The following is a 24,676-nucleotide window of genomic DNA, read 5'->3' on the forward strand; positions in this document are numbered from 1 at the left end:
AACCTGATCACCTTGTAACCTCCCCAGCGCTTAGAACAGTGCTTGGCACATAGTAAGTGCTTAATAAATGCCATCATCATTATTATTATTATTATTATTCTGTGGGCCTCAGTGACCTCATTTGGAAAATGGGGGTGAAGCCCGTGAGCCCCCCGTGGGACAACCTGATCACCTTGTAACCTCCCCAGCGCTTAGAGCAGTGCTTGGCACATAGTAAACGCTTAATAAATGCCATCATTATTATTATTAGTAGTAGTAGTTTGGTGCTGTGCACACACTAAGCCCTCAATCAACCCGATTGATCGATTGTTACAACTAAAGGGGTGGGAGAGGAACGGCCAAAAACGTGAAGTCGCGGAGTCTTTGCAACATGAGACATTTTTGCGGGTTTTTTTTAAAATTTTTTCCTTCCTTTCGTGTCCAGCGGACTGAGCTCCTTGAACGAAGAGTACACCAAAAGCAGAGAAGAGTACGAAGAAGCCCAGAATGCCATTGTTAAAGAAATCGTCAACATTTCTTCAGGTAAATAAATATGTTGCCAACTTGTACTTCCCAAGCGCTTAGTACAGTGCTCTGCACACAGTAAGCGCTCAATAAATACGATTGATGATGATGAAATAAGACGCCAAGGGGGCTCGCGGTCCTTAGCCTCAGGGCCTGGAGGGGCCGGAAGTCTCGGGAGCGTGTCTGCGTGATCATAAATAATCATAATTTTGGCCTTTGTTAAGCACTTACTATGTGCCAGACACTGCGCTGAGAGCACTGGGGTGGGGAAGAAGCAGCGTGGCTCGGTGGAAAGAGCCCGGGCTTGGGAGTCAGAGGTCCTGGGTGCTAATCCCGGCTCTGCCACTTGCCTGCTGTGTGACTTGGGGCCAGTCGCTTCACTTCTCTGGGCCTCAGTCGCCCTCATCTGGAAAATGGGGATGAAGACTGCGAGCCCCACGTGGGACGACCTCGATGACCTTGTATCCCCCCCAGCGCTTAGAACAGTGCTTTCATTCATTCATTCATTCATTCAATTGTATTTATTGAGCGCTTACTGTGCAGAGCACTGTACTAAGCGCTTGGGAATCAATCAATCAATCGTATTTATTGAGCGCTTACTGTGTGCAGAGCACTGGACTAAGCGCTTGGGAAGTACAAGTCGACAACATATAGAGACGGTCCCTACCCAACAGTGGGCTCACAGTCTAGAAGGGGGAGACAGACAACAAAACCAAACATATTAACAAAATAAAATAAATAGAATAAATATGTACAATCAATCAATCATATTTATTGAGCGCTTACTGTGTGCAGAGCACTGGACTAAGTGCTTGGGAAGTCCAAGTTGGCAACATCTAGAGACAGTCCCTACCCAACAGTGGACTCACAGTCTAGAAGGGGGAGACAGAGAACAAAACAAAACATATTAACAAAATAAAATAAATAGAATAAATATGTACAATCATATTTATTGAGCGCTTACTGTGTGCAGAGCACTGGACTAAGCGCTTGGGAAGTCCAAGTTGGCAACATCTAGAGACGGTCCCTACCTAACAGTGGGCTCACAGTCTAGAAGGAGGAGACAGAGAACAAAACAAAACATATTAACAAAATAAAATAAATAGAATAAATATGTACAATCAATCAATCGTATTTATTGAGCGCTTACTGTGTGCAGAGCACTGTACTAAGCGCTTGGGAAGCCCAAGTTGGCCACATATAGAGATGATCCCTACCCGACAGTGGGCTCACAGTCTAGAAGGGGGAGACAGACGACAAAACAAAACATATTAACAAAATAAAATAAGTAGAATAAATATGTACAAGTAAAATAAGTACGTATATACATATATACAGGTGCTGTGGGGAAGGGAAGGAGGCAAGGCGGGGGGGGATGGAGAGGGGGAGGAGGGGAGTGCTTGGCACACAGTAAGCGCTTAGCAAATACCAACATTATTATTATAAGCAAATCGGGTTGTAATAATCAATCGTGTCACGATGGTATCCTTGAGGCCTTCCCAGACTGAGCCCCTTCCTTCCTCTCCCCTTCGTCCCCCTCTCCATCCTCCCCATCTTACCTCCTTCCCTTCCCCACAGCACCTGTATATATGTTTGTACAGATGTATTACTTTATTTATTTTACTTGTACATATCTATTCAATTTATTTTATTTTGTTAGTATGTTTGGTTCTGTTGTCCGTCTCCCCCTTCTAGACTGTGAGCCCACTGTTGGGTAGGAACTGTCTCTAGATGTTGCCAACTTGGACTTCCCAAGCGCTTAGTCCAGTGCTCTGCACACAGTAAGCGCTCAATAAATACGATTGATTGATTGAGCCCACTGTTGGGTAGGGACCGTCTCTATATGTTGCCAACTTGGACTTCCCAAGAGCTTAGCACAGTGCTCTGCACACAGCAAGCGCTCAATAAATACAATTGATTGATTGAGCCCACTGTTGGGTAGGGACTGTCTCTATATGTTGCCAACTTGGACTTCCCAAGCGCTTAGTACAGTTCTCTGCACACAGTAAGCGCTCAATAAATCCGATTGATTGATTGAGCCCACTGTTGGGTAGGGACCATCTCTATATGTTGCCAACTTGGACTTCCCAAGCGCTTAGTCCAGTGCTCTGCACACAGTAAGCGCTCAATAAATACGATTGATTGATTGAGCCCACTGTTGGGTAGGGACTGTCTCTATATGTTGCCAATTTGTACTTCCCAAGCGCTTAGTACAGTGCTCTGCACACAGTAAGCGCTCAATAACTACGATTGATTGATTGATTGATTGAGCGAGCCCACTGTTGGGTAGGGACCGTCTCTAGATGTTGCCAACTTGGACTTCCCAAGCGCTTAGTCCAGTGCTCTGCACACAGTAAGCGCTCAATAAATATGATTGATTGAGCCCACTGTTGGGTAGGGGCTGTCTCTATATATTGCCAACTTGGACTTCCCAAGCGCTTAGTCCAGTGCTCTGCACACAGTAAGCGCTCAATAACTACGATTGATTGATTGATTGAGCCCACTGTTGGGTAGGGACCGTCTCTAGATGTTGCCACTTGGACTTCCCAAGCGCTTAGTCCAGTGCTCTGCACACCGTAAGCGCTCCATAAATACGATTGATTGATTGATTGAGGTGCCGGGCACTGAGCTGAACGTCGAGACGGAAGCGAGTCGAGTGTATTTTGTTCACGACGTGCATCCCGCTCTAAGTCCGTTCGTTCCGACGACTGGACCCCCGTCCACGCCACCCGTCTCCCCCTCCCAGACCGTGAGCCCGCCGTCGGGGAGGGACCGCCCCGCGGCGTCGCCGACTCGGGCGCTCAGTAAATAGGATGGAACGAATGACGGGCTCTGGGGCGGGCTGGGGGGGCTCTCCACCAGGCTACGTGGAGCCCATGCAGGCCCTGAACGACGTCCTGGCCCAGCTGGACGCGGCGGTGAGCTTCGCCCACGTGGCCACCAGCGCTCCCGTCCCCTACGTGCGCCCCGTCGTCCTGGAGCGGGGCCGCGGGCGGCTGGCGCTGCGCGGCTGCCGGCACGCCTGCGTCGAGGTCCAGGACGAGGTGGCCTTCATCCCCAACGACGTGCTCTTCGAGAAGGGCGGCCACACGTTCCACATCGTGACAGGTGAGGGGGACCCGCGGGGCCGGTGGTGGTTCCGTTTTGTTGTCAGTTTCCCCCCCTTCCGGACCGTGAGCCCGTTGTCCGGTGGGGATCGTCTCCATCTGCCGCCGAATTGGACTTTCCAGGCGCTCAGTACAGGGGTTGTCTCTGTCTCTATTGTCTCTATTGTCGTGTCTCCTGCGTGACCCTGGGCAAGTCAGTTACCTTCTCTGAGCCTCAGTTACCGCATCTGTAAAATGGGGGTTAAGACTGCGAGCCCCACGGGGGACAACCTGAACACCTTGTATCCCCCCAGCGCTTAGAACAGTGCTTTGCACATAGTAAGCGCTTAACAAATGCCATTATTATTATTATTATTATGATTATTATTATTATTATTATCTGCAGCCGAATTGGACTTTCCAAGCGCTCAGTACAGGGGTTGTCCCTATCTGCGGCCGAATTGGACTTTCCAAGCGCTCAGTACAGGGATTGTCCCTATCTGCGGCTGAATTGGACTTTCCAAGCGCTCAGTACAGGGATTGTCTCTATCTGCGGCCGAATTGGACTTCCCAAGCACTCAGTACAGGGGTTGTCCCTATCTGCGGCCGAATTGGACTTTCCAAGCGCTCAGTACGGGGGTTGTCTCTATCTGCGGCCAAATTGGACTTTCCAGGCGCTCAGTACAGGAGTTGTCTCTATCTGCGGCCGAATTGGACTTTCCAAGCACTCAGTACAGGGATTGTCTCTATCTGCGGCAGAATTGGACTTTCCAGGCGCTCAGTACAGGGGTTGTCCCTATCTCTATTGTCTCTATTGTCGTGTCTCCTGCGTGACCCTGGGCAAGTCAGTTAACTTCTCTGAGCCTCAGTTACCGCATCTGTAAAATGGGGGTTAAGACTGTGAGCCCCACGTGGGACAACCTGAACACCTTGTATCCCCCCAGCGCTTAGAACAGTGCTTTGCACATAGTAATCACTTAACAAATGCCATTATTATTATTATTATTATTATTATTATTATTATTATTATTATCATTATCTGCAGCCGAATTGGACTTTCCAAGCGCTCAGTACAGGGATTGTCTCTATCTGCGGCCGAATTGGACTTCCCAAGCTCTCAGTACAGGGGTTGTCTCTGTCTGCGGCCGAATTGGACTTTCCAAGCGCTCAGTACAGGGGTTGTCTCCATCTGCGGCCGAATTGGACTTTCCAGGCGCTCAGTACAGGGGTTGTCTCTATCTGCGGCCAAATTGGACTTTCCAAGTGCTCAGTACGGGGGTTGTCTCTAACTGCATCCGAATTGGACTTTCCAAGCGCTCAGTACAGGGATTGTCTTTATCTGCGGCCAAATTGGACTTTCCAAGCGCTCAGTACAGGGATTGTCTCTATCTGCCGCCGAATTGAACTTTCCAAGCGCTCAGTACAGGGATTGTCTCTATCTCTATCCCAGCTCCGCCACGTGTCTCCTGTGTGACCTTGGGAAAATCAGTTAACTTCTCTGAGCCTCAGTTACCGCATCTGTAAAATGGGGGTTAAGACTGTGAGCCCCACGTGGGACAACCTGAACACCTTGTATCCCCCCAGCGCTTAGAACAGTGCTTTGCACATAGTAAGCGCTTAACAAATGCCATTATTATTATTATTATTATTATTATCTGCAGCCAAATTGGACTTTCCAAGCGCTCAGTACAGGGATTGTCTCTATCTGCGGCCGAATTGGACTTTCCAAGCGCTCAGTACAGGGGTTGTCTCTATCTGCGGCTGAATTGGACTTCCCAAGCGCTCAGTACAGGGGTTGTCCCTATCTGCGGCCGAATTGGACTTTCCAGGCGCTCAGTACAGGAGTTGTCTCTATCTGCGGCCGAATTGGATTTTCCAAGCGCTCAGTACGGGGGTTGTCTCTAACTGCATCCGAATTGGAATTTCCAAGCGCTCAGTACAGGGATTGTCTTTATCTGTGGCCGAATTGGACTTTCCAAGTGCTCAGTACAGGGATTGTCTCTATCTGCCGCCGAATTGGACTTTCCAAGCGCTCAGTACAGGGATTGTCTCTATCTCTATCCCAGCTCCGCCACGTGTCTCCTGTGTGACCCTGGGCAAGTCAGTTAACTTCTCTGAGCCTCAGTTACCGCATCTGTAAAATGGGGGTTAAGACTGCGAGCCCCACGGGGGACAACCTGAACACCTTGTAGCCCCCCAGCGCTTAGAACAGTGCTTTGCACATAGTAATCACTTAACAAATGCCATCATTATTATTATTATTGTTATTATCTGCGGCCGAATTGGACTTTCCAAGCGCTCAGTACAGGGATTGTCTCTATCTGCGGCCGAATTGGACTTCCCAAGCGCTCAGTACAGGGATTGTCTCTATCTGCGGCCGAATTGGACTTCCCAAGCGCTCAGTACAGGGGTTGTCCCTATCTGCGGCCGAATTGGACTTTCCAAGCGCTCAGTACAGGGGTTGTCCCTATCTGCGGCCGAATTGGACTTCCCAAGCGCTCAGTACAGGGATTGTCTCTATCTGTGGCCGAATTGGACTTCCCAAGCGCTCAGTACAGGGGTTGTCCCTATCTGCGGCCGAATTGGACTTTCCAAGCGCTCAGTACAGGGGTTGTCCCTATCTGCGGCCGAATTGGACTTTCCAAGCGCTCAGTACAGGGGTTGTCCCTATCTGCGGCCGAATTGGACTTCCCAAGCGCTCAGTACAGGGCTTGTCTCTCTCTGCGGCCAAATTGGACTTCGCAAGCGCTCAGTACAGGGGTTGTCTCTATCTGCGGCCGAATTGGACTTTCCAAGCGCTCAGTACAGGGATTGTCCCTGTCTGCGGCCGAATTGGACTTCCCAAGCGCTCAGTACGGTGCTCTGCACACAGTAAGCGCTCAGTAAATACAAAGGAATGGTCACACGTTCCACATCGTGACAGGTGAGAAGGAGCCGCGTGGCTGGTGGTGTTTCATTTTGTTGTCAGTTTCCCCCCCCTTCCAGACAGTGAGCCCATTGTCCGGTGGGGATTGTCTCTATCTGCCGCCGAATTGGACTTCCCAAGCGCTCAGTACAGGGATTGTCTCTGTACATAGTACAGATTGTCTCTTGGCACATAGTAAGCGCTTAATAAATGCCATCATTATTATTATTATCGTCTGTGGGCCTCAGTTACCTCATCTGTAAAATGGGGATTAATAATGATAATGGCGTTTATTAAGCACTTACTATGTGCAAAGCACTGTTCTAAGCACTGGGGAGGTTACAAGGTGATCAGGTTGTCTCACAGGGGGCTCACAGTCTTAATCCCCATTTTACAGATGAGGGAACTGAGGCACGGAGAATAATAACGATGGCTACTAAGTTAAGCGCTTACTATGTGCAAAGCACTGTTTTAAGCGCTGGGGAGGATACAAGGGTTCTAATAATAATAATGATGGTATTTGTTAAGCGCTTACTATGTGCAAAGCACTGTTCTAAGCTCTGGGAGGGGGGGATATAAGGTAAACCAGGTTGTCCCCCGTGGGGCTCACAGTCTTAATCCCCATTTTGCAGATGAGGGAACTGAGGCACGGAGAATAATAACGATGGCATTTATTAAGCGCTTACTATGTGCCGAGCACTGTTCTAAGCGCTGGGAGGGGGCAGATATAAGCGAAACCAGGTTGGCCCCGCACAGTCTTAATCCCCGTTTTGCAGATGAGGGAACTGAGGCACGGAGAATAATAATAATGGCATTTGTTAAGCGCTTACTATGTGCAAAGCACTGTTCTAAGTGCTGGGGAGGTTACAAGGTGATCAGGTTGTCCCACGTGGGGCTCACAGTCTTCATCCCCATTTTGCAGATGAGGGAACTGAGGCACGGAGAATAATAATGATGGCATTTATTAAGCGCTTACTATGTGCGAAGCACAGTTCTAAGCGCTGGGGAGGATACAAGGGGTCTAATAATAATAATGATGGTATTCGTTAAGCGCTTACTATGTGCAAAGCGCTGTTCTAAGCGCTGGGGAGGTTACAAGGGGTCTAATAATAATAATGATGGTATTTGTTAAGCACTTACTATGTGCAAAGCACTGTTCTAAGCACTGGTCGGGGGGATACAAGGTAAACCAGGTTGTCCCCCGTGGGGCTCACAGTCTTAATCCCCATTTTGCAGATGAGGGAACTGAGGCACGGAGAATAATAATGATGGCATTTATTAAGCGCTTACTGTGTGCAAAGCACTGTTCTAAGAGCTGGGGAGGATACAAGGGTTCTTCTAATAATAATGATCATATTTGTTAAGCGCTTACTATGTGCAAAGCACTGTTCTAAGCACTGGGAGGAGGGGGATACGAGGTAAACCAGGTTGTCCCCCGTGGGGCTCACAGTCTTAATCCCCATTTTACAGATGAGGGAACTGAGGCACGGAGAATAATAACGATGGCATTTGTTAAGCGCTTACTATGTGCAAAGCACTGTTCTAAGCGCTGGGGAGGATACAAGGCGATCAGGTTGTCCCATGTGGGGCTCACCGTCTTAATGAGAAGCAGCGTTGCTCAGTGGAAAGAGCCCGGGCTTTGGAGTCAGAGGTCATGGGTTCAAATCCCAGCTCCGCCAATTGTCAGCTGTGTGACTTTGGGCAAGTCACTTCACTTCTCTGTGCCTCAGTTACCTCCACTGTAAAATGGGGATTCAAACTGTGAGCCCCCCGTGAGACAACCTGATCACCTTGTAATAATAATAATAATAATAATAATGGCATTTGTTAAGCGCTTCCTATGTGCAAAGCACTGTTCTAAGTGCTGGGGAGGTTACAAGGTGATCAGATTGTCCCACGTGGGGCTCTCAGTCTTCATCCCCATTTTACAGATGAGCTAACTGAGGCCCAGAGAATAATAATAATAATGGCATTTGTTAAGCACTTACTGTGTGGAAAGCACTGTTCTAAGCGCTGGGGAGGTTACAAGGTGATCAGGTTGTCCCACGGGGGGCTCACACAGTGCTTTGCACATAGTAAGTGCTTAATAAATGCCATTATTACTATTAATCCCCATTTTACAGATGAGGTAACTGAGGCCCAGGGACAGTAATAACGATGGCATTTATTAAGCGCTTACTATGTGCCAAGCACTGTTCTAGGAGCTCAAGGTGATCAGGTTGTCCCTCGGGGGGCTCACAGTCTTAATCCCCGTTTTACAGATGAGGTCACTGTTAAGTGACTTGCCCCAGGTCACACGGCTGACAGTTGGCGGGGTGGGGATTCGAACCCGTGACCTCTGAGCCCGAAGCCCGGGCGCCCCCCCCCCCAATCCCCGCTCCGCCTCACTGGCCGGCGCTCCGTCGTCCCGGCCGAGGCGCGAATCGGGGCCGCGGGGGAGGGAAGCGTCTCCCCCAGCCCCCTTCCTCTCCGCAGGCCCCAACATGGGGGGCAAGTCGACGTACATCCGGCAGACGGGCGTGGTGGTCCTCATGGCCCAGATGGGCTGCTTCGTCCCCTGCGAGGCCGCGGAGGTGGCCATCGTCGACCGCATCCTGGCCCGCGTCGGGGCCGGCGACAGTCAGCTCAAGGGCGTCTCGACCTTCATGGCGGAGATGTTGGAGACGGCCTCCATCCTCAGGTGACGCCCACCAGGCGCCGGGGACCCGCGGGGCGGGGGGGGGCCGTTCGGCGCCCGCCGCCGGCCGGGCTGGATGCGGGGCAGCCTCCGTCCTCCCCCCGCCACCCCTGGGGCTTGCGGTCCAAGAGGGAGCGCGAGAACGGGCCTCCGATCCCCACTTTCCTTCATTCATTCATTCATTCCTTCAGTCGTATTTAGTGAGCGCTTACTGTGTGCAGAGCACTGGACTAAGCGCTTGGGAAGGCCAAGATGCGGGACAGTCGGGACAGACCCAATCCCCGTCATTCCACCACCACCCCTGGGGCTTGCGGTCCAAGAGGGAGCCAGAACAGGCCTCCAATCCCCACTTGCATTCATTCATTCATTCATTCAGTCGTATTTATTGAGCGCTTACTGTGTGCAGAGCACTGGACTAAGCGCTGGGGAAGTCCAAGATGCGGGACAGTTGGGTCAGACCCAATCCCCGTCCTCCCCCGACCACCCCTGGGGCTTGCGGTCCAAGAGGGAGAGCAAGAACAGGCCTCTGATCCCCGCTTTCATTCATTCATTCATTCAGTCGTATTTATTGAGCGCTTACTGTGTGCAGAGCGCTGGACTAAGCGCTTGGGAAGGCCAAGATGCGGGACAGTCGGGTCAGACCCAATCCCCGTCCTCCCCCCACCACCCATGGGGCTTGAGGTCCAAGAGGGAGCGAGAACGGGCCTCCAATCCCCACTTTCATTCATTCATTCATTCCTTCAGTCATATTTATTGAGCGCTTACTGTGTGCAGAGCACTGGAATAAGCGCTTGGGAAGGCCAAGATGCGGGACAGTCGGGTCGGACCCAATCCCCGTCCTCCCCTCACCACCCCTGGGGCTTGCGGTCCAAGAGGGAGCCAGAACGGGCCTCCAGTCCCCACTTTCCTTCATTCATTCATTCCTTCAGTCGTATTTATTGAGCGCTTACTGTGTGCAGACCGCTGGACTAAGCGCTTGGGAAAGCCAAGATGCGGGACAGTCGGGACAGACCCAATCCCCATCTTCCCCCCACCATCCCTGGGGCTTGCGGTCCAAGAGGGAGCCAGAACGGGCCTCCAGTCCCCACTTTCCTTCATTCATTCATTCCTTCAGTCATATTTATTGAGCGCTTACTGTGTGCAGAGCACTGGAATAAGCGCTTGGGAAGTCCAAGATGCAGGACAGTCGGGTCAGACCCAATCCCCATCCTCCCCCAACCACCCCTGGGGCTTGCGGTCCAAGAGGGAGCGAGAACGGGCCTCCAATCCCCACTTTCATTCATTCATTCATTCATTCATTCATTCATTCAGTCGTATTTATTGAGCGCTTACTGTGTGCAGAGCGCTGGACTAAGCGCTTGGGAAGGCCAAGATGCGGGACAGTCAGGTCAGACCCAATCCCCATCCTCCCCCCACCACCCCTGGGGCTTGCGGTCCAAGAGGGAGCGCGAGAACGGTCCTCCGATCCCCACTTTCCTTCCTTCCTTCATTCATTCATTCGTATTTATTGAGCGCTTACTGTGTGCAGAGCGCTGGACTAAGCGCTTGGGAAGGCCAGGATGCAGGACAGTCGGGTCAGACCCAATCCCCGTCCTCCCCCCACCACCCCTGGGGCTTGAGGTCCAAGAGGGAGCGAGAACGGGCCTACAATCCCCACTTTCATTCATTCATTCATTCATTCATTCATTCATTCATTCAGTCGTATTTATTGAGCGCTTACTGTGTGCAGAGCACTGGACTAAGCGCTTGGGAAGGCCAAGATGCGGGACAGTCGGGTCGGACCCAATCCCCGTCCTCCCCTCACCACCCCTGGGGCTTGCGGTCCAAGAGGGAGCCAGAACGGGCCTCCAGTCCCCACTTTCCTTCATTCATTCATTCCTTCAGTCGTATTTATTGAGCGCTTACTGTGTGCAGACCGCTGGACTAAGCGCTTGGGAAAGCCAAGATGCGGGACAGTCGGGACAGACCCAATCCCCATCTTCCCCGCACCATCCCTGGGGCTTGCGGTCCAAGAGGGAGCGAGAACGGGCCTCCAATCCCCACTTTCATTCATTCATTCATTCATTCAGTCGTATTTATTGAGCGCTTACTGTGTGCAGAGCACTGGACTAAGCGCTTGGGAAGGCCAAGATGCGGGACAGTCGGGTCAGACCCAATCCCCGTCCTCCCCTCACCACCCCTGGGGCTTGCGGTCCAAGAGGGAGCCAGAACGGGCCTCCAGTCCCCACTTTCCTTCATTCATTCATTCCTTCAGTCGTATTTATTGAGCGCTTACTGTGTGCAGACCGCTGGACTAAGCGCTTGGGAAAGCCAAGATGCGGGACAGTCGGGACAGACCCAATCCCCATCTTCCCCCCCACCATCCCTGGGGCTTGCGGTCCAAGAGGGAGCCAGAACGGGCCTCCAGTCCCCACTTTCCTTCATTCATTCATTCCTTCAGTCATATTTATTGAGCGCTTACTGTGTGCAGAGCACTGGAATAAGCGCTTGGGAAGTCCAAGATGCAGGACAGTCGGGTCAGACCCAATCCCCATCCTCCCCCCACCACCCCTGGGGCTTGCGGTCCAAGAGGGAGCCAGAACGGGCCTCCAATCCCCACTTTCATTCATTCATTCATTCATTCATTCATTCATTCAGTCGTATTTATTGAGCGCTTACTGTGTGCAGAGCGCTGGACTAAGCGCTTGGGAAGGCCAAGATGCGGGACAGTCGGGTCAGACCCAATCCCCGTCCTCCCCCCACCACCCCTGGGGCTTGCGGTCCAAGAGGGAGCGCGAGAATGGGCCTCCAATCCCCACTTTCCTTCCTTCCTTCATTCATTCATTCATTCAATCGTATTTATTGAGCGCTTACTGTGTGCAGAGCACTGGACTAAGCGCTTGGGAAGTCCAAGTTGGCAACATATAGAGACGGTCCCTACCCAACAGTGGGCTCACAGTCTAGAAGGAGATAAGGAGACCGAGACGTTCGTTAAACGACCCTCCCGAGAAGCAGCGTGGCTCGGTGGAAAGAGCCCCCGCTTTGGAGTCAGAGGTCGTGGGTTCAAATCCCGGCTCCGCCACTTGTCAGCTGGGTGACTTTGGGCAAGTCACTTCCCTTCTCTGGGCCTCGGTTCCCTCATCTGTAAAATGGGGATGAAGACTGGGAGCCCCCCCGGGACAACCTGATCACCTTGTAACCTCCCCAGCGCCTAGAACAATCAGTCAATCAATCAATCGTACTTATTGAGCGCTTACTGTGTGCAGAGCACTGTACTAAGCGCTTGGGAAGTCCAAGTTGGCAACATATAGAGACGGTCCCTACCCAACAGTGGGCTCACAGTCTAGAAGAACAGTGCTTTGCGCATAGTAAGCGCTTAATAAATACCATCGTTACTGTTATTATTATTAGTGGATAGAGCCCGGGCTTGGGAGTCAGAAGAATCTGAGTTCTAATCCTGGCTCCTCCCCTTGTCTTCCGGGTGACCTTGGGCAAGTCACTTCACGTCTCTGGGCCTCAGTTCCCTCATCTGGAAAGTGGGGATTCAGAGTGGAGCCCCACGTGGGACACAGACTGTGTCCAACCTGCTTTACTTGTATCTTCCCCAGCGCTCAGAACAGTGCCTGGCACATAGTAAGCTCTTAACGAGTACCATCACGATTATTATTATTATTATTAGCAGTCTTCTAGACTGTGAGCCCACTGTTGGGTAGGGACCGTCTCTATATGTTGCCTACTTGGACTTCCCAAGCGCTTAGTACAGTGCTCTGCACACAGTAAGCGCTCAATAAATATGATTGAATGATTGAATGAAGTGGCAGAGCCAGGATTAGAACCCAGGGCCCCAGTCTCCTGCCCTTTCCCGACCTGAGGGAGGGAAGGGTTCCAGGATGGAAAAGCGGGTAGGGAGCGTGTCTGTTTATTGCTGTGGTCTCCCAAGCGCTTAGTACAGTGCTCTGCACACAGTAAGCGCTCAATAAATCCGAGTGAATGAACCATCATATTGAGCCGGTCAGAAAGAGGTCGTCGGGCTCCCCGGCGGCCCTTGGGTATGGTCAGCTGGGCCTCAACCGTGGGGCCCCCGGGACTTTGGCGTCCGGGGGGCCAACTGCATCTGATGATGATATTAATAATAATAATAATAATGGCATTTATTAAGCACTTCCTATGTGCCAAGCACTGTTCTAAGCGCTGGGGAGGTACAAGGTGATCAGGTTGTCCCACGGGGGGCTCACAGTTTTAATCCCCATTTTCCAGATGAGGGAACTGAGGCCCAGAGAAGATAATAATAGTAATATTAGTAATAGTAATAATAGTAATAGTAGAGACAGTCCCTACCCAACAGTGGGCTCACAGTCTAAAAACCAGAAAGCTTCCCAGACTCTTCTCAGATTACCTATCATCATCATCAATCGTATTTATTGAGCGCTTACTATGTGCAGAGCACTGTACTGAGTGCTTGGGAAGTACAAATTGGCAACATATAGAGACAGTCCCTACCCAGCAGTGGGCTCACAGTCTAAAAGTCCCATCATCATCATCATCAATCGTATTTATTGAGCGCTTACTATGTGCAGAGCACTGTACTGAGCGCTTGGGAAGTACAAATTGGCAACATATAGAGACAGTCCCTACCCAACAGTGGGCTCACAGTCTAAAAGTCCCTTGGGTTTGCATTAGAGCTGCAAGGCCATTTCCCGTAACATCAGTCATGTTTCCAGTTTAGTATTAAAGCCTTTTTTCTGGTCAGTGGGAGGGCCCCACTAGCTGGGGATGGGTGAGGAAGGGGAGAGGAGGAAAGCAAAGATCATCATCATCATCAATCGTATTTATTGAGCGCTTACTATGTGCAGAGCACTGGACTAAGCGCTTGGGAAGTACAAATTGGCAACATCTAGAGACAGTCCCTACCCAACAGTGGGCTCACAGTCTAAAAGGGGGAGACAGAGAACAAAACCAAACATACTTACAAAATAAAATAAATAGAATAGATATGTACAAATAAAATAAATAAATAAATAAATAGAGTAATATAAAGAAAAAGTTGTAGCCCCTCCCTCCTCCTTGCTGACTTAAGCAGAACTCTGTACAGATTTACTACTCTATTTATTTTACTTCTACATGTTTACTATTCTATTTATTTTATTCCGTTACTATGTTTTGTTTCGTCGTCTGTCTCCCCCGTCTAGACCGTGAGCCCGCTGTTGGGCAGGGACCGGCTCTATCTGTTGCCAGCTTGGACTTCCCAAGCGCTTAGTCCAGTGCTCTCATCAATCGTATTTATTGAGCGCTTACTATGTGCAGAGCACTGGACTAAGCGCTTGGGAAGTACAAATTGGCAACATCTAGAGACAGTCCCTACCCACCAGTGGGCTCACAGTCTAAAAGGGGGAGACGGAGAACAAAACCAAACATACTTACAAAATAAAATAAATAGAATAGATATGGACAAATAAAATAAATAAATAAATAGAGTAATATAAAGATAAAGTTGGAGCCCCTCCCTCCTCCTTGCTGACTTAAGCAGAACTCTGTTGGTACAGATTTACTACTCTATTTATTTTACTTCTACATGTTTACTATTCTATTTATTTTATTCTGTTACTATGTTTTGTTTCGTCGCCTGTCTCCCCCGTCTAGACCGTGAGCCCGCTGTTGGGCAGGGACCGGCTCTGTCTGTTGCCAACTTGGACTTCCCAAGCGCTTAGTCCAGTGCTCTCATCAGTCGTATTTATTGAGCGCTTACTATGTGCAGAGCACTGGACTAAGCGCTTGGGAAGTACAAATTGGCAACAGATAGAGACAGTCATCATCAATCGTATTTATTGAGCGCTTACTATGTGCAGAGCACTGTACTAAGCGCTTGGGAAGTACAAATTGGCAACATATAGAGACAGTCCCTACCCAACAGTGGGCTCACAGTCTAAAAGGGGGGAGACAGAGAACAAAACCAAACATACTAACAAAATAAAATAAATAGAATAGATACGCACAAAGAAAATAAATAAATAAGTAAATAAAGTAATATCATCATCATCATCAATCGTATTTATTGAGCGCTTACTATGTGCAGAGCACTGTACTAAGCGCTTGGGAAGTCCAAATTGGCAACATCTAGAGACGGTCCCTACCCAACAGTGGGCTCACAGTCTAAAAGGGGGAGACAGAGAACAAAACCAAACATGTGAGCCCACTGTTGGGTAGGGACTGTCTCTAGATGTTGCCAATTTGTACTTCCCAAGCACTTAATACAGTGCTCTGCACATAGTAAGCGCTCAATAAATACGATTGATGATGATGATACTAACAAAATAAAATAAATAGAATAGATATGGACAAATAAAATAAATAAATAAGAGTAATAAATATGACCAAACATATATACATATATACAGGTGCTGTGGGGAAGGGAAGGAGGTAAGATGGGGGATGGAGAGGAGAGAGGAAGGAGGGGGCTCAGTCTGGGAAGGCCTCCTGGAGGAGGTGAGCTCTCAGCAGGGCCTTGAAGGGAGGAAGAGAGCGAGCTTGGAGGATGGGCAGAGGGATTGGGGGCATTCCGGGCCCGGGGGAGGACGGGGGCCGGGGGTCGATGGCGGGACGGGCGAGAGCGAGGTACGGTGAGGAGATTAGCGGTGGAGGAGCGGAGGGTGCGGGCTGGGCTGGAGAAGGACAGAAGGGAGGTGAGGTAGGAGGGGGCGAGGGGATGGATGGACAGCCTGGAAGCCCAGGGTGTGCTCTGCACACAGTAAGCGCTCAATAAATACGATTGATTGATTGATTGATTGATTGGTGTGCCACGGCTCCTTTCAGGTCGGCCTCCCAGGACTCCCTGATCATCATCGACGAGCTGGGGCGGGGCACGTCCACCTACGACGGGTTCGGGCTGGCCTGGGCCATCTCCGAGCACATCGCCACCCGCGTCGGGGCCTTCTGCCTGTTCGCCACCCATTTCCACGAGCTGACGGCCCTGGCCGACCAGCTGCCCGCCGTCAACAACCTGCACGTCACGGCGCTCACCAGCAACGACACCCTCACCATGCTCTATCGCGTCAGGCCCGGTGAGGCCCGCCGGGCCGTGGCGGGCGGACGGGGCGGCGGGGCGGTCCCCCCCCAAGGCTGGACATTATTAGTTTATTATTTATTTATTATCTGGGACAACCATAGCACTTTGTATCCTCCCCAGCGCTTAGAACAGCGCCTTGCACATAGTAAGCACTTCACAAATGCCATCATTATTTGTTTATTCTTTATTATCTGGGACAACTGTAACACTTTGTATCCTCCCCAGCACTTAGAACAGCACCTTGCACATAGTAAGCACTTCACAAATGCCATCATTATTTGTTTATTCTTTATTATCTGGGGCAACCATCTCACTTTGTATCCTCCCCAGTGCTTAGAACAGCGCCTTGCACATAGTAAGCGCTTCACAAATGCCATCATTATTTGTTTATTCTTTATTTATTATCTGGGACAACCATCTCACTTTGTATCCTCCCCAGCGCTTAGAACAGCGCCTTGCACATAGTAAGCGCTTCACAAATGCCATCATTATTTGTTTATTATTTATTTATTATCTGGGACAGCCATAGCACTTTGTATCCTCCCCAGCGCTTAGAACAGTGCTTTGCACTTAGTAAGCGCTTCACAAATGCCATCATTATTATAATAACAATAATAAGACCGTGAGCCCACTGTTGGGTAGGGACCATCTCTATATGTTGCCAACTTGGACTTTAGTAATAATAATAATAATAATAATAATAATGGCATTTGTTAATAATAATAATGATTGGCATTTGTTAAGCGCTTACTATGTGCAAATAATAATAATAATGATGGCATTTGTGAAGCACTTACTATGTGCAAAGCACTGTTCTAAGCGCTGGGGAGGAGACAGGCTGATCAGGTTGTCCCCTGTGGGGCTCCCAGTCTTCATCCCCATTTTCCAGAGGAGGGAACTGAGGCCCAGAGAAGTGAAGTGACTGGCCCAAGATCACACAGCAGACAGGTGGCAGAGCCGGGATTCGAACCCGTGACCTCTGACTCCAAAGCCCGGGCTCTTCCCACTGAGCCACGCTGTTAAGTGCTTACTATGTGCAAAGCACTGTTCTAAGCGCTGGGGGGGATACAAGGTGATCAGGTTGTCCCACGGGGGCTCACAGTCTTCATCCCCATTTTGCAGATGAGGGAACTGAGGCACAGAGAAGTGAAGTGACTTGCCCAAGGTCACACAGCAGACAGGTGGCGGAGCTGGGATACGAACCCGTGACCTCTGACTCCCAAGCCCGGGCTCTTCCCACTGAGCCACGCTGCTTCTCATAGCACACAGTAAGCGCTCAATAAATACAATTGATTGATTGACTGATTGATAATGATGGTGTTTGTTCATTCATCCATTCGTTCAGTCGTATTTATTGAGCGCTTACTGTGTGCAGAGCACTGGACTAAGCGCTTGGGAAGTCCAAGTTGGCAACATCTAGAGACGGTCCCTACCCAACAGTGGGCTCACGGTCTAGAAGGGGGAGACAGACAACAAAGCAAAACATATTAACAAAATAAAATAAATAGAATAAATGTGTACAAACAGAGTAGGAAATACATACGAACGTATATACATATATAGACTTGTCTGCTCTGTGACTTTGGGCAAGTCACCTCGCTTTCCTGGGCCTTAAGCGCTTACTATGTGCCAAGCACTGTTCTAAGCGCTGGGGAGGTTGCAAGGTGATCAGGTTGTCCCGTGGGGGGGGGGCTCACAGTTTGAATCCCCATTTTCCAGATGAGGGAACTGAGGCCCAGAGAAGTTAAGTGACTTCTGACAGTTGGTGGAGCCGGGATTTGAACCCACGACGTCTGACTCCAAAGCCCGGGCTCTTTCCACTGAGCCACGCTGCTTCTCTTGTATTCCCCCCTCAATATGTAGTGCAGTGCCTGGTACATAGTAGGTACTAAACAATAATAATAATAATAATGATGGTATTTATTAAGCGCTTACTATGTGCAAAGCACTGTTCTAAGTGCCGGGGGGGTTACAAGGTGATCAGGTTGTCTCACGTGGGGCTCACAGTCTTCATCCCATTTTACAGATGAGGTAACTGAGGCCCAGAGAAGTTAAGTGACTTGCCCAAAGTCACACAGCTGACAAGTGGTGGAGATGGGATTCGAACCCATGACCTCTGACTCCAAAGCCCGGGCTCTTTCCACTGAGCCACGCTGCTTCTCTAATAATAATAATGATGATGATGATGGCATTTATTAAGTGCTTACTATGTGCAAAGCACTGTTCTAAGCGCTGGGGAGGTTACAAGGTGATCAGGTCGTCCCATGGGGGGCTCACAGTCTTAATCCCCATTTTACAGATGAGGTAACTGAGGCCCAGAGAAGTTATTAGTAATAGTAATAAAGACATTTATTAAGCGCTTACTATGTGCAAAGCACTGTTAGTAAGTGCTGGGGAGGTTACAAGTTGATCAGGTTGTTCCACGGGGGGGGCTCACAGTTTTAATCCCCATTTTACAGATGAGGTCACTGAGGCACAGAGAAGTTAAGTGGCTTGCCCAGAGTCACTCAGCTGACAAGTGGCGGAGCCGGGATTTGAAACCACGACCTCTGACTCCAAAGCCCGGCCTCTTTTCCACTGAGCCACGCTGCTGCTCAGTGGAAAATACCACAATTGTTGTTACTATTATTATTATTATTAATTTTTAAATCAGTATCCGAGCTGCAGTAAATGACAGAACCCAAGCTATGACTCTCCTGGGCTCACTGTTAAGACTGTGAGCCCCATGTGGGACAGGGATTATAATAATAATAATAATGATAGCATTTATTAAGCGCTTACTATGTGCCAAGCACTGTTCTAAGCGCTGGGGAGGTTACAAGGTGATCAGGTTGTCCCTCGGGGGGGGGCTCACAGTCTTCATCCCCATTTTCCAGATGAGGTCACTGAGGCCCAGAGAAGTGAAGTGACTGGTCCAAAGTCACCCAGCCGACAATTGGCAGAGCCGGGATTTGAACCCAAATCTGAAGAAATTGTAACTACCCCAGGGCTTAGAATGGTGTTTAACGCATAGGAAGCGCTTATCAAATACCATCATCAGCATCAGCATCACTTATAGATTGATCACTTATAGAGAAGCAGCGTGGCTCAGTGGAAAGAGCCCGGGCTTGGGAGTCCGAGGTCGTGGGTTCAAATTCCGGCTCCGCCAATTGTCAGCTGGGTGACTTTGGGCAAGTCACTTCACTTCTCTGGGCCTCAGTTCCCTCACCTGTAAAATGGGGATTAATGTGAGCCCCCCGTGGGACAACCTGATCACCTTGTAACCTCCCCAGCGCTTAGAACAGTGCTCGGCACATAGTAAGCGCTTAATAAATGCCATTATTATTGTTAATACAAGCAAATGGGTTTAGGCTCCGCCAATTGTCAGCTGGGTGACTTTGGGCAAGTGACTTCACTTCTCTGGGCCTCAGTTACCTCATCTGTAAAATGGGATTAAGACTGTGAGCCCCCCATAGGACAACCTGATCACCTTGTTATAATAATAATAATGGCATTTATTAAGCATTTACTATGTGCAAAGCACTGTTCTACGCTCTGGGGAGGTTACAAGGTGATCAGGTTGTAACTTCCCCAGCACTCAGAACAGTGCTTTGCACACAGTAAGCGCTTAATAAATACCATTATTATTATTATTATTATACCTACCTCCTTCTTGCTATGCTAAACTCCATTTGCCAAGCGTCGTCTTGTCCGTTTCCCCATCCAAAGAGGAGAGAGGGAATTTTCTCTCCGTTTCACTCTCCCCTTTCTCCCCGTTTTCCTCGGTTTCCCCCCGACCTTTGTCCCTCAGGGGTGTGCGACCAGAGTTTCGGGATTCACGTAGCGGAGCTGGCCAACTTCCCCAAGCACGTGATCGAGAGCGCCAAGGAGAAAGCCCTGGAACTGGAGGAATTCCAGAACGTCGGAAAACCACGGGAGTCGGATGAATCCGAGCCCGCCGCCAAGAGATGCTACCGGGAGAGAGAGGTGGGTCGGTCTGGGGCCGGGCGGAAACGAAGACGAGACGATCCCCCGCCCCTTTCCCGGTGCCATCCTGGGAAAAGCGCCCCAACCGCGGGATTTCATGTTCCTCCTTTTTTTTTTTTTAATCGTATTTATTGAGCGCTTACTGTGTGCAGAGCACTGTACTAAGCGCTTGGGAAGTCCAAGTCGGCAACATATAGAGACGGTCCCTATCCGACAGCGGGCTCACAGTCTCGAAGGGGGAGACAGACAACAAAACAAAACACATTAACAAAATAAAATAGAGTAATAAATACATGCAAACATATAATAATAATGGCATTTATTAAGCGCTTACTATGTGCAAAGCACTGTTCTGCATATACACAGGTGCTTGTATTCTCCCAGCTGCTCAGTACATCATCATCATCATCATCAATCGTATTTATTGAGCGCTTACTATGTGCAGAGCACTGTACTAAGCGCTTGGGAAGTACAAATTGGCAACATATAGAGGCAGTCCCTGCCCAACAGTGGGCTCACAGTCTAAAAGGGGGAGACAGAGAACAAAACCAAACATACTAACAAAATAAAATAAATAGAATAGATAGGTACAAGTAAAATAACATATAGGACGTACTCAATAAATACCATTGACTGATTGATTGATTATCATCATCATCATCATCATCAATCGTATTTATTGAGCGCTTACTATGTGCAGAGCACTGGACTAAGCGCTTGGGAAGTACAAATTGGCAACATATAGAGACAGTCCCTACCCAACAGTGGGCTCACAGTCTAAAAGGGGGAGACAGAGAACAAAACCAAACATACTAACAAAATAAAATAAATAGAATAGATATGTACAAATAAAATAAATAAATAAATAGAGTAATAAATCTGTACAAACATATATACAGGTGCTGTGGGGAAGGGAAGGAGGTAAGATGGGGGGGATTATAGGTTAACGTAAGTGATTTCGGCTAAGTCGCCGAGTGCCCAAAGATTCATTCATTCAAACGTATTTATTGAACGCTTACTGTGGGCAGAGCACTGTACTAAGCACTTGGGAAAGTACAACTTGCACAGGCTGGAGCGGGGGCAAGGGGATTGTCAGCTTTAAAGCTTTTGAGAAGCTTTTGTTTGATATGGAGGCGGATGGGCAACCGCTGGCGTTTTCTTTGGAGAAAAATGATCCGGGCAGCTGAATCAATCAATCAATCACATTTATTGAGCGCTTACTGTGCGCAGAGCACTGTACTAAGCGCTTGGGAAGCTTTGAGTCCTATAATCGCCTTTAAGACCCATCTCGGGAGCCCTCATTTCAGACCTTTCTGAAATGGCTGAACAGATGATGATGATGAGGATGGCATTTATTAAGCGCTTACTATGTGCAAAGCACTGTTCTAAGCGCCGGGGAGGTGACAAGGTGGTCAGGTTGTCCCACGGGGTCTTAATCCCCAGTTTACAGATGAGGGAACTGAGGCTCAGAGAAGTGAAGTGACTTGCCCAAAGTCACCCAGCTGACAATTGGCGGAGCTGGGATTTGAACCCATGACCTCTGACTCCAAAGCCCGGGCTCTTCCCACTGAAGCCACGGTGCTCGGGAAACGCCACCGGCCGACCCCTCCGGACGTGGCACTCGGACTGTATTTATTTCCCCAAGCTGCCGCTCCTTCCCAGCCCCCTCGTCATCATCATCATCCATCGTATTTATTGAGCGCTTACTATGTGCAGAGCACCGTACTAAGCGCTTGGGAAGTACAAATTGGCAACATATCGAGACGGTCCCTACCCAACAGCGGGCTCACAGTCTAAAAGGGGGAGACAGAGAACAAAACCAAACATACTAACAAAATAAAATAAATAGAATAGATATGTACAAATAAAATAAAGTAAAAAATATGTACAAACATATATACAGGTGCTGTGGGGAAGGGAAGGAGGTAAGATGGGGGGGGGATGAGCGGCCCTGACGTCCCGCCCGGAGTTGAGGGCCTCCCAAGGGGCAGATACGGGGTCCGGTGGGATTGCGTAGGTCGGATGCGGCCGTTTCCCACCCTCTTTCTTGGGGGCGGAGAGGGGGAGACGCCTCCTCCGGCTCCGCGTGGAGGGAGGGACGGCTTTCGGAGAGGGCCCTTCGCCGCCGCGTGTGTTTCAGCAAGGCGAGAAGATCATCCAGGACCTGCTGTCCGAGGTGAGGGCGTTGCCGTTCCCGGAAATGTCCGAGGAGGACGTCCGCGCCAAGCTGAAGCAGCTGAAAGCCCAGGTGGTGGCCCAGAACAACGGCTTCGTCAACGAAATCATCGCCCGCGTCAAGGTGTCGGCCGAGAACCGGCTCCCCGGGGCCCGGGCCCTGTAGCGGCCGGCGTCTTCCCGGGACAGCGGACGATCCGCGCTTCACCCCGCTTTTTATCGCTCTGTACATAGTGTCCTTCTTACCGGAAGGCAACACTCCCCCCCACCTCGACCCAAAGTAATAAAGCGTTCCACGGAAACGCCGCTCCGACAGTTCTCGGGGGCGACACGACACTCCTAATTCCCAATTTTAGTACTTCGGAAATCACGTGTTTTTTCCAACAGCCAGAACGTACGGGACGCTGATTTAGTACAGCTCATTCATTCAATCAATCAATCAATCAATCAATCGTATTTATTGAGCGCTTACTATGTGCAGAGCACTGTACTAAGCGCTTGGGAAGTACAAATTGGCATCACATAGAGACAGTCCCTATCCAACAGTGGGCTCACAGTCTAAAAGGGGGAGACAGAGAACAGAACCAAACATACCAACAAAATAAAATAAGTAGGATAGAAATGTACAAGCAAAATAAATAAATAAATAAATAGAGTAATAAATATGTACAACCATATATACATATATACAGGTGCTGTGGGGAAGGGAAGGAGGTAAGACGGGGGGATGGAGAGGGGGAGGAGGGGGAGAGGAAAGAAGGGGCTCAGTCTGGGAAGGCCTCCTGGAGGAGGTGAGCAATCGTATTCGTTGAGCGCTTACTGTGTGCAGAGCACTGCACTAAGCGCTTGGGAAGTCCAAGTTGGCTGCGTCTAGAGACGGTCCCTACCCCACGGTGGGCTTACGGTCTAGAAGTCGCAACAGAGCGGAGAGCGTGAAGGGAGCCGCGAGGCCTAGTGGAAAGAGCCCAGGCTCGGGAGCCGTGCTTCATTCATTCATTCAATCGTATTTATTGAGTGCTTACTGCGCGCAGAGCACTGTATTAAGCGCTTGGGAAGTCCAAGTTGGCAAAATATAGAGACGGTCCCTACCCAACAGCAGGCTCACAGTCTAGAAGGGGGGAGACAGACAACAAAACATATTAACAAAATAAAATAAATAGAATAAATATGTACAAAAACATCATATATACACTTGTCTGCTCTGTGACTTTGGGCAAGTCACCTCGCTTCCCTGGGCCTTCTTTTCCTCATCTGTATAATGATGGTATTTGTTAAGCGCTTACTCTGTGCAAAGCACCGTCCTAAGCGCTGCGGGGGATTCGGGGTGATCAGGTTGTCCCACGGGGGGCTCCCAGTCTTCATCCCCATTTTCCAGATGAGGGAACTGAGGCCCAGAGAAGTGAAGTGACTTGCCCAAAGTCACCCAGCTGACAAGTGATAAAGTGGTTTTGGTAAAGTGTTTACTATGTGCCAGGCACTGTACTAAGCGCTGGGGTGGATACAAGTCAATCAGGTTGGACGAAGTCCGTGTCACGAAGGGGGCTCGCAGTCTTAGTCTCCATTGTGCAGATAGGGGAACCGAGGCCCAGAGAAGTGCAGCGATTTGCCCAAGGGGACACAGCACATCACTGATGGGGCCGGGGTGCTCTATCCACTAGGCGACCGACTTTGAAGGATTCTTTTGTGTCAGACCTTTTTGCAGCTAATGGTCTAAAATAATAATAATAATAATTATTAATAATAATAATGATGGTATTTGTTAAGAGCTTGCTATGTGCAAAGCACTGTTCTAAGCGCTGGGGACCCCTGCCCATAAGAGAAGAAGCAGTGTTGCTCAGTGGAAAGAGCCCTGTCTGGGGCTGTGTCTAACTTGACTATTATTATTATTATTATTACAGGAGAATTACTCTATTTATTTATTTATTTTACTTGTACATACTTGTTAATATGTTTTGTTTTCCGTCTCCCCCTTCTAGACTGTGAGCCCACTGTTGGGTCGGGACCGTCTCTATATGTTGCCAACTTGGACTTCCCAAGTGCTTAGTACACTGCTCTGCACACAGTAAGCGCTCAATAAATACGGTTGAATGAATGAATGGCTGGATGAATGCAACCTTTCCAGCGCTTAGCACAGTGCTTTGCATCATCATCATCAATCGTATTTATTGAGCGCTTACTATGTGCAGAGCACTGTACTAAGCGCTTGGGAAGTACAAATTGGCAACACATTAAGCACTTTGCACATAACAAGTGCTTAATAAGTGCCATTATTATTATTATATCATCATCATTATTAATAATATCACCATCACCGTCATTAT

At 49.4% G+C, this 24,676-nt stretch overlaps 1 protein-coding gene across 1 annotated transcript in view; it reads left to right on the forward strand.

Moving 5' to 3' along the window:
* Positions 1 to 22,812, forward strand: part of MSH2 (mutS homolog 2) — a 62,697-nt gene extending 39,885 nt beyond the window's left edge. The window contains exons 11-16 of the mRNA XM_038751671.1: positions 425 to 522; positions 3,367 to 3,612; positions 8,971 to 9,175; positions 15,962 to 16,209; positions 20,005 to 20,180; positions 22,321 to 22,812. Of these exons, the coding sequence (XP_038607599.1) occupies positions 425 to 522; positions 3,367 to 3,612; positions 8,971 to 9,175; positions 15,962 to 16,209; positions 20,005 to 20,180; positions 22,321 to 22,521 (1,174 nt within the window). The 3' untranslated portion in view covers positions 22,522 to 22,812. The remainder of the gene's footprint in view (positions 1 to 424; positions 523 to 3,366; positions 3,613 to 8,970; positions 9,176 to 15,961; positions 16,210 to 20,004; positions 20,181 to 22,320) is intronic.
* Positions 22,813 to 24,676: the final 1,864 nt, after the last annotated feature.

Source organism: Tachyglossus aculeatus, chromosome 9, assembly GCF_015852505.1.
Source record: "Tachyglossus aculeatus isolate mTacAcu1 chromosome 9, mTacAcu1.pri, whole genome shotgun sequence".
NCBI lineage: Eukaryota > Metazoa > Chordata > Mammalia > Monotremata > Tachyglossidae > Tachyglossus > Tachyglossus aculeatus.